The sequence below is a fragment of the Bos indicus x Bos taurus genome, chromosome 4, assembly GCF_003369695.1.
Source record: "Bos indicus x Bos taurus breed Angus x Brahman F1 hybrid chromosome 4, Bos_hybrid_MaternalHap_v2.0, whole genome shotgun sequence".
Lineage (NCBI taxonomy): Eukaryota > Metazoa > Chordata > Mammalia > Artiodactyla > Bovidae > Bos > Bos indicus x Bos taurus.
This window is the reverse complement of record NC_040079.1, coordinates 16,911,810-16,926,713: the sequence shown is the minus strand read 5'-3', so window position 1 is coordinate 16,926,713 and position 14,904 is coordinate 16,911,810. Positions and strand designations below refer to the sequence as shown.

The following is a 14,904-nucleotide window of genomic DNA, read 5'->3' as shown; positions in this document are numbered from 1 at the left end:
TTTAGGGAAAATATTGGCATGAGAAAAAAGTGAAAAAAAGAATTTAACCTTAGAAATCCAGGTAGGGACTGGGAAAGAGGGTGAAAAGGTAGCAATTTGTGAGAGAAATCGAACAGTTTCGTGATTTATAACTGTATATGTGCATATAAGATACAGAAAAGAACATATGCCCTCAAATATAAACAGTCCTGGTATTTAAGTGTATTTTCAATGCACTGTCATTAAGATGAAGAAGTTTAAAGACATGGTCCTCAGGCAGGAGAGGGTAGGCTGCAAGTGCTTTTACGAAAAGCTAGTAGTTTTGCAAAAGTGTGTTTTTGGGAGTAACAGCCCCTCAAATTTGTAGCTAAGTAATCTGACTACCATCTTGCAAATGTGGATTAACGTATTAAAGCTGCCATTGTTAAATAGGATTTTTTAAAGCCATAATTTCCTCAAGCTTCGACTGTGGAATACTTCTTTTCATGTAACTTTGATTAACATTAAATTATATATAAGGCATGTGAAGCACTTAGTACAGTGACTCATAGTGAGTACTAGATAAATGTTAGCTTTTATTATCATTTATACTAGTTCTGTGTTATTATTGATTGTATGGTGTGTGTGTATGTATGTGTGTGTGTGTATGTATATATATATATATATATATATATATATGAAGTTTTTAAGAAGAAAAAACATGGCCCAAGGAGTTAAGGATTTCAGACTAACCAAGTCAATTTAGAGCCAAGAATTAAACACGAGATGCAGCCTGTTCTCTGAGGCTGAATTGAATGAGGGACACATGTCCAGAGGAGTTGGTTCACAGGAATACAGAAAACTGAAGCAGCAAGTGTGTTTTATACTTGTCCATGTAGTCAAGAAATCATCTCCAGCCTTAGCTTTAGTGCAGAAAAGTGTGAGCTAATAACTGCTCATGCACATGCATATGCACAGAAAGAAAACATGGACGTACACTGCAAAATACAGAGTGGTGAGAGAAATGCTTTATCTTTTTACATAAACGGGTTTTCAATGAACGTGGATACCGTGAGTAAGTTTTTGGTTTGGGAGTTTTGTAAAGAAACAAAGAGGTGGGTTTAGTTGGAGAAAAGGGGAAAAAAATGGGAAGGAGCCTCTTGCTATCTAATCACTGGGAGAGGGGAAATAAATAATTTATTTCTTCCCACTCAGACCCCAAAACTGGATCTGGTTTAGAGGGAAGACACAACTGAACAGCTTGATATAAAGATTTTAGGGGGAAAGATCGTTCTTGCACTTGGGTAGAAGAAAAAAAACACCAAATACATGATTGACAGTGAGTGCAAAGCATCTTTCCTACCCATTGTCCCCCTTTTTCTCCCCAGACCAACTACTGCCACCAAGTTCTCCAGTTAAAAGCATAAACATGTATCCAGCTTTTTAACATTATCTTGGAGGTTATTCCATCTCAGTACATAGAGATCTGTCTTTACTTGTTGACAGTTCATATAGTATTCCATAGCTACAGTAGCACAGTTATTGATGAGCGGTTAGCTAGCTATGACAGGTCTAACTGTGCTGTCCTTTAGGTATTTGGTGTCTGTTTGCATAACCAAACCGGCAGTCGCACGTTTGTTTTGTAATGGATAATAAGGCCTGACATTCCAGATTTGAAACTCAGTGTCTGAATCTGCAACATTGCTTCATATCCATGTAAAGCTTTAAGGAATATTTGAGAAAATAAATATTTTTTAAAGAGTTTTGAAAATTGGAAGTAAAAGCAGAAGAGCTGATTCTGGGTGCTCGAAGGATTGCATTACATTGCAGGTGAGGGCACGAGCTTTTCAAAGGGCAGTGACGGGTATTGGCTCATACGGTAGTTCTTCCTCATCGGAACGTGCCCTGATGTGGCTTGTTTTTTTTTCTGTCTCTGTGTATATTTACCTCGTCTGTGTCCCTGTGTCTGTCCCTTCACTATTTCCCCACTATCGTTTCTGTACTAGGATGGCACAGCGTGCAGAACAGGCTGACATCAGACTTGGGCTCTGAGGTCCCCTTTATGAAGGTGGCACTTCAGACAAGATGTGGCTTTCCGTTCAGCCTCCTCATTTCTGCAGGGATGATTCCCAGTGGAGGGTTTTGTTGTTGAATTAAGAGACAAGGTATGGAAAGCACCTAGCATAGTGCCTAGCACATGAGAACTAATACAGGGTGGCTACTATTATTCTGTCTCTTCTGCCTCTTTTTTCTCCCCTGCATAAATTCATGCTTCCTCTTGCTCTAATATTCCCAAATATATAAGTGAAACCAGTACTTTTAAAAATCTTAAAAAATATATATTTAAAAGTACAAGAGTGGATAAATACCAGTTAAGATTTCTTCCATCACAGGTGTCAGTCCCTTGGCATATAAAGTAAAGGGAGACTGCTCTAAAAGTCTGTTAAGCAAAACAATTAAGGGAATCTTTTGGTTCATGTAATGAGCAGTCTAGAGGTAAACCTAGCTTTGTTGCTGTTCATTTGCTAAGTTGTGTCATTCTCTTTGCAACCCCATGGACTGCAGCATGCCAGGCTCCTCTGTCCTTCACTGTCTCCCAGATTTTGCTCAAATTCATGTCTATTGAGTCAGTGATGTTATCTATCTCATCCTCTGCCACCCCCTTCTCCTTTTGCCTTCAATCTTTCCCAGGATCAGGGTCTTTTCCAGTGAGTTACCTCTTCCCATCAGGCGGCCAAAGTATTGGAGCTTCAGCATCAGTTCTTCCAGTGAAAATTCAGGGTTGATTTCCTTTAGGATTGACTAGTTTGATCTTGCTATCCAAGGGACTCTTTAAGAGTCTTCTCCAGCATCACAATTCAAAAGCATCAATTCTTCGGCACTCAGCTTTCTTTACTGTCCAACTCTCACATCCATACATGACTACTGGAATAAGTAGGTTTGACTATACAGACCTTTGTCAGCAAAGTGATGTCTCTGCTTTTTAATACGCTGTCTAATTTTGTCATAGCTTCTCACCGTCCACACTGATTGGAGTCCAAATCACCACTTCCACTTTTTCCGCTTGTATTGGAGAGAAGTAAAGCTTGAAGTGAAGCCATGAAGAGAAATAAAGCTTTATCCAGTGATTCAGTTTCACCTCTGTCTCTGCCCTTGCACTCAAAGTGTCAGGTTTCACATGTAACCCTCTGACAACTACTGCCTCTCCCATCATAGTTTGCTGCTGCATTTTCAAACTGTGTGTCAGTATGTGTTGTATATAGTTCATTTCTGCTTTACTGTACCGCAAATGCAAAGCAGTGCATTAATTGTGTGCCTTAATCCACAGCGCATGGTTTTCATCTCTTTTTTTTTATTTTTAAAGTTTTATTAAAGTATAAAGGAGATAGAGAAAGCTTCTGACATAGGCATCAGAAGGGGGTAGAAAGAGTACCCCTGGTTTTCATCTCTTAATAGAAGCTCTCGTTTCCTCATTTTATGATAAATTAGGTTTCTCCTTCCTTTCTTACTTCCCCACTCCCTCTATCCCAAAGGTACCCACCCTTAGTTTTGCTTCTTGTTCCGCTTCTTGTTCTTCATTTTTAAAAATCCTCTTTCATGTCTTCTAGTAAACCTTTTAAATTTTCTCTGTAAAGATATTGTTCATGTATTGATTTCTACCATTTCTAGGATTTGTCGTTTTTAGAAATGGTTATGTTAATCTATTTTCTAGTGGTTTTCTTGGGATCAATGCTTTTGATTTCACAAATTGAGTTAGTAATCCAGCAGCTTTATTCTCTTCTAATTACTTGTCTGATTATTAATTTTTTAACTGAGTTGATCATATAATTATAAATAATGGCAGGTTAATTTCCTCTTCCAATTTTTTCACTTTTTTTTTGGTCATGCCATGTGGCTTGTAGGATCTTTGCTCCCTCATCAGGTATTGAACCTGGGCCCACGTAGTGAAAGTGCCAAGTCCTAGCCACTGGGCAGCCAGGGTCCCCATCTTTGTTTCTTATTTTAATGGGAAAATTTTCTCTTTTAAGTATAGCATTTATTCTATATTTTTGGTATATAGTTTTTATGAAGTTAAAATTCTATTCCTAATTTTCTGGAAATCTTGTTAAGTATGAGTTGAATTATGTCAATTGCTTGTCCTATAGCACCTATATACAATCAATCCACTTGTAGACAATTTCTTAGAAGTGTATTAAAAATATTTTTATTATATAATCTCTGTTGCATCTGTACTTGTTTTCCTGCTCTCATTCTCTGTTTTTGTTTATGTGCATCTTCTTCCTTTTCCTTCGGTCTTGGCATATATTGAGTGCATATATGTTCATTATGGTTATATCTATTTTTTCTTTTTTTTTTCAATTGACGTATAGTTGATTTACAATGTTGTATTTGTTTTGGTTATATCTTTTTGATATATTTTTCTTTTCAACAATATATAATGTTGCTTATCTTTCTTTATATTTGGCCCTAATATTAAATTTAATATCCAAGCTATCTATATCCTGAATAGTATTTTGTATGAATGTATTACATTTTTATATATCCATTTATTAGTATAGATACTTGGGCTGTTTCCACTTTTTAAATATTATGAATAATGCTGCTATGAACATTTGTGTACAAGCTTTTGTGGAGTATATGTCTTCAGTTCTTTTGTATATATACCAAGGAATGGTATTCCTGGGTCATATGGTAACTTTATGTTTCTTTTTTTTGAGGAAACATCAAACTGTTTCCCACAGGAGCTGGACCATTTTACATTTCCAGCTGATGTAAAATACTGTATATTATAGTATACAATATAGTGAGTCATAATTTTTAAAGGTTATATTCCATTTATTATTATAAAATATTGACTATATTCCCCATGTTGTATAGTATATCCTTGTAGCTTATTTTATACCTAAGTTTGTACTCTACCCACTTCCCTGTCCCCACTTGTAACCACTAGTTTGTTCTCTGTATCTGTTGAGTCTGCTTCCTTATAATATAATACACAATTTTGCTGTATATTTTAAATTTCATATGTAAGTGATATTATACAGTTTCTGTCTTTCTCTGACTCATCTCACTTAAGCAGGAGGGCTTTCAAAGAGACTTTTTGTGCTGTAAATTTTCTAAGGCCTTGTATGTCTGAATATATCTTTCTGTATGTCTGAATATATCTTTCTGTCCTTACATTTAAGTAATAGTTTAGCTGGATATAATACTCTTAGGTTATTTTCCTTAGGAAAAATATATTCTATATTCACTTAGAATTCACTTCACCAGTTTTCTTGTCTCCATTGTATTTCTTAGGAAGACTAGTATAAATCTAATTCTTAAGCTTTTGTGAGCTTTCTGCTTCTTCTCTCCAGAAGCTTTTAGCATTTTGTCTTTTAAAAAATTTTTATTTTTAATTGGAGAATAATTCCTTTACAATGTTATGTTGGTTTTTGCTGTCCAACAATGGGAACCAGCCATAAGTATATACATATCCCCTCCCTCTTATATTCTTAAATATCATGTAATATGTCAAAATTTTGATTTTTCCATAATTTTTCTATTTGGTGCTCCATGAGACCTTTAGAGTCCTTTTTATCTTTAATTTTTGAAAGTTCTTACTTATGATTTAAGATCTCTTCCCTAAATCCATTTCTCTCTTTCTGGGTGGGATTCATGTTGTTCAGATATTGACTTATTATTATTTCTTAAATGTTCTTTCACATTTTCCATCCCTTTCCAATACTTTCTAAGAAAATTCCTTGAGCTGATCTAGATTATTATTCATTTTTCAGCTAGGTAGCCATTGTTTTTATCCACTGTATTGGGTTTGTTCAGCTATTACATATTTCATATATATTTCCATTTAGTTCTACATAATTGCTTGTTTCTTACTGTTATCCTGTTTGTGAGGACTTTTATTATGCTCAAGTTTTTGATCAGTGTTGTTCCATTCTGGTTTGTCTAGCACGGTATGTTGCGTTTATTGTCTCTGTTGTGATTATACTCCTCAAATATCTCATTTTCAAAAAAATGAGCTTATTTTTTCCTGGGTTTAGCAGTATTCTTAGCTGGTGAAGTGTACTAAAGAGAGAGGCCAAGGTCAGGGCCCTAGCATGTGCTTAGTGGGTTGGGAGCATCAGACCCATAAAGTTCTAGACACCAGAGTAAGATCTTGAACCAACTGTAGGTCCAGTCCTACAGTTTTTCTACTAACTTGCTTATACTGGCTTATTTCTGCATGTGTTTGGTGATTTCTTCTTCTTCTTTTTTTAATGCTCCCCTGCACTTTGACTTTGTGCATTCTTTGAGGTCTGGATTTAAAGTGTGTTCCTCTAAAGAGTATTTGAGTTTGCTGCTTCCAGGTTTCTAGGGACATTGCCAATCCAAGACCATTTCAAACTAAATGTTCAGCTTAAGGATTTCCAGGCCACAGAGATAGGATAACTTTCCAGCCACAGATGTATATGAGTGGTTACTGCTGGTCATTAAGAATTCTTGTACAGAAGCTTTTCCCCACGTGCCACCCAGCCCTGAGCTGAGACAGAAAAGTCTCCTCTCGGTGAGGTCAGGGGATATTGTTTTCATTCCCAGCAATAAGGTTAATTGTTGGGGGTGCCATCATTTTGTAAGAGTTTATGATCTGACTTGGGCTTCCCTGGTGGATCTGTGGTAAAGGACTGCCTGCCAATGCAGGAGATATAGGTTTAATCCCTGGGTCAGGAAGATACCCTGGAGGAAGGAAATGGTAACCCACTCCAGCATTCTAGCTTGGAGAATCCCATGGACAGAGGAGCCTGGCAGGCTACAGTCTGTGAGGTCCCAAAGAATTGGACACGACTGAGGAGCATAGCAACATGATCTGACCTCCCACCAAGGTGATCTGAGGCTTTCTCTTTTTTTTGGACTGCCTAAGGCAAATTAGAGCTTCCCTTGTGGCTCAGCTGGTAAAGAATCCGCCTGCAATACAAGAGACCCCGGTTCAATTCCTGGGTTAGGAAGATCTTCTGGAGAAGAGGAAGGCTACCCACTCCAGTATTCTGGCCTGGAGAATTCCATGGACTGTATATAGTCCATGGCGTCCCAAAAAGTCAGACACGACTAAGTGACTTTCACTAAGGCAAATTAATATCCACACTCTAGGCCACCAGGGATAGCAGGCCACCAGGATTATCCCTCAGGGTAAATGCTACTTTTATTGTTCCCTTTCTTCCTTTTTGACTTGTGGTTATTCTGGCTTCTTTTACTCATTCACACGTTGAAAAAATATTTTTATGTGTATGGAAATTTCACCCAGCACTTTAAGGTGTCTTATATTGAGATTTCTCTGCACATCTAATCTTCCACAATGTGAAAAACGAGTCTTACAGTAATTTTCAACTTCTAGGAAATATTTCAGAATGTCAGCTAATACCTTTGCACAAAGATTTTCACACCAGCACTGTGTTTAATCAAGAAAGAGTTCATAAATACCCAACAATAAAGGAAGTATTAATAAAATTCCTTCTAAATTATATTTATGGGGAATTTTTATAAGGATATTTTTAAGACGTTTTCATGATGAGATTAAAGGTATGATTTCATATCGCAAAAAAAAGTCTTATACATAGTTTTCATAAAAATAGCTATCTCTCTATATAAACATATGTTAAGGTCAAGGTCCCTGTCCTCAGTCGTGTCTGATTCTTTGCGACCCCATGGACTGTAGCCCGCCAGGTTCCTCTGTCCATGGGATTCTCCAGGCAGGAATACTGGAATGGGTTGCCATTTCCTTCTTCAGGGCATCTTCCTGATGCAGGGATTTAACCCACACCTTTTGCGTCTCCTGCACTGGCAGGTGGATTCTTTACCACTGCACCACCTGGGAAGCCCCATAAACATATATAATATTGAAATTTAACAAGTCAATAAGATATACTTAATAATTAATATGTAAGGGCAAAGAAACTGCCTGCAATGCAGGAGACACGGGTCCAATTTCTTAGTCAGGAAGATCCCCTGGAAAAGGGAATGGCAATCCCCACTCCAATATTCTTGCTGGGAAACCCCATGGATAGAGAAGCCTGGTGGGTAACAGTCCATTGGGTCACAAAAGAGTTGGACATGACTTAGTCACTAAAACGAAAAGACAAGTATTAATAGTTCTGTATTAACTGTACATTCAGGTAGTCTAGTTCACTAGTCGTGTTGCCTGCAGTGCCTCAGGCATCCTGATGAAAGAACAGGGGTTCCATAAGGAAGGTCTGACAATGGTACCTTCATTTACTAAAGTGGGACTCTCTCTGTGTCAGTTTCACCAGAAACCCCAAAGGCCGAGAACAAAACAGTAGGTGCCAAGTCCATCCACGTTCTAAAGGGAAAGGGAACTAGATTACCTGTGCACCACGTGCTAAGAGACTGTGAAGCGGATCCTGGGAAGCACTAGCTCAGTGCTGGGACGGATGAGCTGGCTTGGCACCTGCCTCCAGGCTCCATGAGAAAATGTGAGAAGATTCCTCTGGAAGCAGTTGTCAATATGCTGGATGTTTCCCTTCTGCTGCCCAAGCAGGAGAGGGTCAGGGTGCTTCCTCTTCAACTCGTGCCAAATGAGGGGGCCCCTCCACAGGACTGTTTGGAGGGCTTGACCCATCTCCAGTGGAATCTGAGGGACATAGGAGTCTGACTTACTCCTTAAAGTCTAAAGACAAGTGAGGAGTAGGTGACTAGCTCCTGGAGAAGACATTAGAGGAGAGAAGGCTGCATGGGGAGTGTGGCATGACTGCATGCCAAAGTTCCTGAGTTCCTGTGGGTCCGATGTGGTTCTCAAGAAAGGGAATCAGATTTGCTCATTTTAAGAAGGAACCCAGCCAAAGGGAACACCTGGATGGATGAAATGACTTCAGTGGAGGGGCGGATCCTGGAAACTAAGCGGCGGGTGCAGGCATCCTGAGTAACTAGAGGACACGGCCCACAAGGGACTGCAGCTGAGAGATCCCCAGAGAAAGAGGAACTATTGAGCTATAAAAAAAGCAACACTGGAATCTGCTGCTCCTAGAGGTCACAGACACCAGCTTATCTCTCCACCAACAGAAAGAAACCTCATCTCTTCTCTCCCTTGCTGCAACTGCTGCTGCAACAGCAGCCAGCAAGGAGGCAAGAGGGGGTGAGAAACAGAAATGACACTGACCCTGGTCCCCCTTCTCTTCACATTTCCAGGCTGGAGGAGGAGAGAAATGTTAAATCAAAACTGGCGTTTGCAGTTTTGATCTGATACTGGATGAGACTGGTTCATACCTAAAAAGAAGACTGTTTTTAAAATGATAACTCTAACCTGTTTGTCACCTAAGAGAAAAAAAGCCGTGAATTTCATCCAAGCATAACAAATCATTACAGCAAGTGTGTAGGGGCACTCCTGAGAAAACAACTTGCTTTCTGTTTATACAAATCCAGCTTGTTCCAGGAAGAGGTTACATTTGAAGAGTGGGAGAGTAGTTCAGGGGAGATGGAGAAGTAGGCTCCATCCTGCAGTCCTAACTGCTCACCTTCAGCCTGTGGCAGCCTCAGCTGACAACGGGGAAAAGTTTTATGGAAACAAGTTGGGAGTTTTAATGTTAAACAGGTTGAATTTTTTAAAAAACCAAAGCAGGGTCAGTGGGGGGAGGGGAGGGAAAAAAAAAAAAGCCAACTGCCTGTTATTCCCTGGAAAAGCTATGTGAACCACCCAGGATTTCATGCCAGAGAGAAAGAAGTCCATGAGCAGCAGTGGTGGGAGGGATAAATTGCATTCTGCTTACATCTAGCAAGTCTGGCTTGCTGGTTAATAGTCACCTTTGCTTCTGAGTGTTATAACATACTGCAGTCTATATGCTACAGGATGTTATTGGTAAGGTTAATGTTTAAAGTAAGACCTTTAAAAAGCAGAACTACCATGTAATGGGAAGTAGACTACATAAAAATACATAAGCTACACTGATGCAGTGATTAGCTTGCTTAAAAGGATTTACAAGAGCTGTCTAACTTAAAATTTACCTATTTTTCTTATACGATAGGGGCGAGTGTTTCTCACTTGCTGTCCCTTTCTGTGATGACAAGAGGCTCAGGAGTATGCTGCTGTGTGGGCTACAGCCTGGTTTTTGGCAGCCAGCATTCATTCCTACATCCTTTTATGTATCACAGGGATTAGAATTATGGAAACATTTCCCAAACTCCTTGCCTTCCAGGTTCTGGATGTGATTTCTTTCTGCCAGATGTATTCATAGGCTATTTTGTGGATGGGAGGGAAAAGCGGCAGCGCCTAGCAAAATGGGCCGTCCGTGGGAGACTTAAAAGTTCTCCGCAGCTCACATGTAATCTCCTGTCAGCTCCTATATGAGTACTTGGGGGTGGGGTGAGCAGCTCTGATCAGCACTGGGGGGGTTCCCTGTATTTTCTGACCTATGTAAGAGCAGCAACCTCCTGATACTCTGAACTGCTGAATGTGAGTAGCGACTTCCCCTGGCTCCTGCAGGTCCTCTAATAGCGCCATCGGGCATCTCAGTGCCCTGCACTCGACTGCTTTCTGCTTGAAAAGCCTGCAGTTGTTTCTCTTTTTCTGATTCTTCCCTGATGGATACAACTGCCTAGCTGATCTTCTGAAAGAAATGAACATATTTAAAGGTTCCCTTTAAGTTAAAAGTAATTTTTTAAAACTGTAAGTGACTGCCTTTTTAAAAGAAGCTCATGCAATGAAGAGAGAAATTTGAAAATGGATGTTTAGAAATGTTTATCACTATGTGATTTTGTTGCCCCAAATGTGTTAGACCAAGATTTTAAAAATAATAAAACGTATTACACTGCATTTTCAATAAAGTATGTTCATCTTTCTTTACTGAGAGAAATTAGGACTTTGTTTTTTACTGTTAATAAATAACAATAAAAATGTTTTCAAAATACTGTTTTTCATTTTAAAAAATTTTATTTCTACTTTGTGCATGTTTTAAATATATATTCTACACTAATCAATAGTACATGTATGTGATTTTAAAATAAATACAAAGACTTATGGGGAGGCACAAGATTTTTACCACTGTGGATACACAAAGAAGTTTAGAAATCACTGACTGATGGAAGCAAGTGCCTATGTATGTCTCATCTCAGAATCACCCTCTTTCATTAGTCCCGTCTCTTTCCCACTAAAATTTCCTCCAGATTCCCACGTGCATGGCCAGGTAGCCAGTCACTGCTGTAGTTGCAGAGTTAAGACTAGACCTCCTTTCTCTGGGCATAGAAAACTTGTCCCAGAACTTCTCCTGTACCTCACAGAGCTTGAAGGACAGAATAGCGGTGGCCTCACAATGGGTGGGAAATGGAGGCAGGGTCTCTACTTAAAATGTGGGCACACATACACACAAACACACACAAACACAAGCTGAAGATGCAGTTTCTGCACATCATTTGGGTCTCTGCTCAAATGTCCTTACCTTATCCAGAAGGACCGCCCAGAACCCGTAACAGGTCTTAATCCCTGGCCCCTGGCTTTATTTAGTTATTTTTCATAGCACTCCTCACCATTTGATAAATTTTATGTTCTGCTTGTTTATTTGCTTATTGTCTGTCTGCCCCTTTCTAGAATGGAAACTTTGATGAGTAGAGGAAAGGCTGACCTGTACTACTTGTGCTTCTGTTTCCCTAGCATCTAGAAGTGCCTGCCTCATCAGATCAGATCAGATCAGTCGCTCAGTCGTGTCCGACTCTTTGCAACCCCATGAATCGCAGCACACCAGGCCTCCCTGTCCACCAACTCCCGGAGTTCACTGCGACTCACGTCCATCGAGTCAGTGATGCCATCCAGCCATCTCTCATCCTCTGTCGTCCCCTTCTTCTCCTGCCCCCAATCCCTCCCAGCATCAGAGTCTTTTCCAATGAGTCAACTCTTCGCATGAGGTGGCCAAACTACTAGAAGCTTAATAAAATTCAATGAATGACAAAGTATTTGCTTTCCCAGCCGCCTCTGACCAGCATGGGAACATGACCCAGGCCATGTTTATTAGAAGTACTCAGCCCAGAGCTCTGACTCTTAGGTAATGACTTTCTCCATTCTGGCACAAGTTGGCGCATAAGAGCCAGCTACTGCCAGTGTCCTGGAGCCACAGGCTTGGTGCCAGTGTCCAGACCCTGTGCAGCGTCCCTGTGTCAGCACTGCAAGCTGCAGTGACTGCTGTTTTCACTGGACCACTTCTGGAGCAGGCTTTTAGGTGAGGTTCTTGGCTGTGTAGCTTCCAAACCTGGTCTCTAACCTTACCCAGTTCTGATTATGACACCCCACCTCTTTTTCATAAAAATCCCTTTTCTGCTATAAAACTTTAAGTTTAAAAAATAGGCTTTGGAGTTAAGACTGCCTGAGAGCAAATGTTGACTTTATCACTGAGCAGTCAGTAAAGCTGACTAAACCATGAAACTGCCTTGAGCTTGTTCCCACATTTCAAAGTAGGTAAAATCAGAGTACTACCTCATAGGGTCCCATGAGACATTGCCTGTGAAATGCCCTGAGACACAGTGTAAACTTGCAACCTTAGATTATATAAGGTCAACAGAAGTTTTTTATTTGACAAACAGTATTGGTTTTAACTGACTGCTAACACTTTTAATTAGAGAAGCATTGCATTGACTGATTTGGTTTTCTGTTGACACACAGTTGTTCTAAAATTTAGTGGAATTTATTCCCAAACAACAGTCATGTTCTTTTAACATGACTCTTTTCTTTGAGTTGACTAGATTCATCTGGGCAATTCTCTGCTACATATGACACCAGTTAAGACTATCGTAATTTGTGGGTGCTACTGGATTGGAACATTCAAGATGGCCCACTTCTCTGGTTGGTAATTAGTGCTGTTAGTTGAGAGCTCAGCTGGGCCTGTCTCAGGATTCTTCTATGAGCCCTGTAGTTTTCATAGCATGGTAGCTAGGTAAGAAGCACACTGTGAAAGCTAACAGTTTTAAAGCCTGAGGTACCATAGAAGTTCCAGAACATTCTACGTATTAGTTAAAGCTAGTCACAAAGCCTGCTCAGATTTAAGAGCAGGAATGGTGGGAAGGAGGGGTAAAACGCTTCACCTCTTGTTGTAATAAACAATGTATGTATGAAAGGGGAAGCTTGTTTGGAGGCTGCCTTTGGTTAGAACTAACATTTTATGATTATCTATTTACTCTGTTTTAATCTAAAAATGGAAGAAGAGTCCCTTGGCAGTTCAGTAAAAAGGAACTCAGAATTATGTCTTATCGCCCCTTACCATAACATACCAACAGTTACTGAAAACCTACTTCCAATTATTCTCCTTTCTCAGAGCATGCTTAAATTTGCAACATCTTTGAAAGCTGGATTAACAAATTTCAATTCAGGGGAGAATATCTGAAAGAGACGGGAATACCAGACCACCTGACCTGCCTCTTGAGAAATCTGTATGCAAGTGAGGAAGCAACAGTTAGAACTGGACACAGAACAACAGACTGGTTCCAAATAGGAAAAGGAGTACGTCAAGGCTGTATATTGTCACTCTGCTTATTTAACTTATATGCAGAGTACATCATGAGAAACGCTGGGCTGGAAGAAGCACAAGCTGGAATCAAGATTGCCAGGAGAAGTATCAATTACCTCAGATATGCAGATGACACCATCCTTATGGCAGAAAGTGAAGAACTAAAGAGCCTCTTGATGAAAATGAAAGAAGGGAGTGAAAAAGTTGGCTTAAAGCTCAACATTCAGAAAACAAAGATCATGGCATGTGGTCCCATCACTTCATGGGAAATAGATGGGGAAACAGTGGCTGACTTTATTTGGGGGGGGGGGGGGGCTCCAAAATCACTGCAAATGGTGACTGTAGCCATGAAATTAAAAGACGCTTACTCCTTGGAAGCAAAGTTATGACCAACCTAGACAGCATGTTAAAAAGCAGAGACATTACTTTGCCAACAAAGGTCCGTGGAGTCAAGGCTATGGTTTTTCCAGTAGTCATGTATGGATGTGAGAGTTGGACTATAAAGAAAGCTAAGCGCCGAAGAATTGATGCTTTTGAAGTGTGGTGGTGGAGAAGACTCTTGAGAGTCCCTTGGACGGCAAGAAGATCCAACCAGTCCATTCTGAAGGAGATCAGCCCTGGGATTTCTTTGCAGGGAATGACGCTGAAGCTGAAACTCCAATACTTTGGCCACCTGATTCGAAGAGATGACTCATTGGAAAAGACCCTGATGCTGGGAAAGATTGAGGGCAGAAGGGGACGACAGAGAATGAGACGGTTGGATGGCATCACCGACTCAAAGGACATGCGTTCGGGTAAACTCCCGGAGTTGGAGATAGACAGGAAGGCGTGGCGTGCTGCAGTCCATGGGGTCGCAAAGAGTCGGACACGACTAAGCGACTGAACTGAACTAAACTGAAGATACAGGCAACGGTCAATTTAGGTACGGTCCAGCGGTCTTAAGTTTACTGGCAACGGGGAGCCACTGCGAGATTTTAAGCAAGGGGTAATGTCGCTGAGACTCAGAAATGAATTGTCCGATTTATGCAACTAAATAAAGAACCAAAATAAACTCCTATTTGTTTCCAATTAACTAATTCTTAATTAACTAATTCCAATTCCCTGCTGTCCCATGTTTCCCACTGAACAGCCAATTCAGAACGCAAGATAAACATTTCTAACTGGCCCCTTAACCCTGCGGAAATGGCCTCAGAGTTTCAACCGGAAACAGAAAATGACCGCCAGAAACGCCACCTAATGGCAGGATGGAGGGCAAGCTACGTCCAGAAAGCCGCAACGCCGGAAGGGGCCGGCTGTTTCCGGAGAAAACCCAACGCGACAGAAACTCTAGAGGCGAATCTAGAAGAGTCAGCCCAAGAGGGTTCGGCTCCGCGACGTCGTATGTGCGCTTCAGCGCAGGCGCGGGGGCACCGCGTAGGAAACGTGTACACAAAACCGTGCGCGCGCCCGTTGTCCGTCCGGCGCATCGGTG

At 40.5% G+C, this 14,904-nt stretch overlaps 1 protein-coding gene across 1 annotated transcript in view; it reads left to right on the top strand.

Moving 5' to 3' along the window:
• The window catches only part of UBN2 (ubinuclein 2), an 89,477-nt gene extending 79,978 nt beyond the window's left edge, over positions 1-9,499 (top strand). The window contains exon 15 of the mRNA XM_027538873.1: positions 8,232-9,499. Within this exon, the coding sequence (XP_027394674.1) occupies positions 8,232-8,270 (39 nt within the window). The 3' untranslated portion in view covers positions 8,271-9,499. The remainder of the gene's footprint in view (positions 1-8,231) is intronic.
• Positions 9,500-14,904: the final 5,405 nt, after the last annotated feature.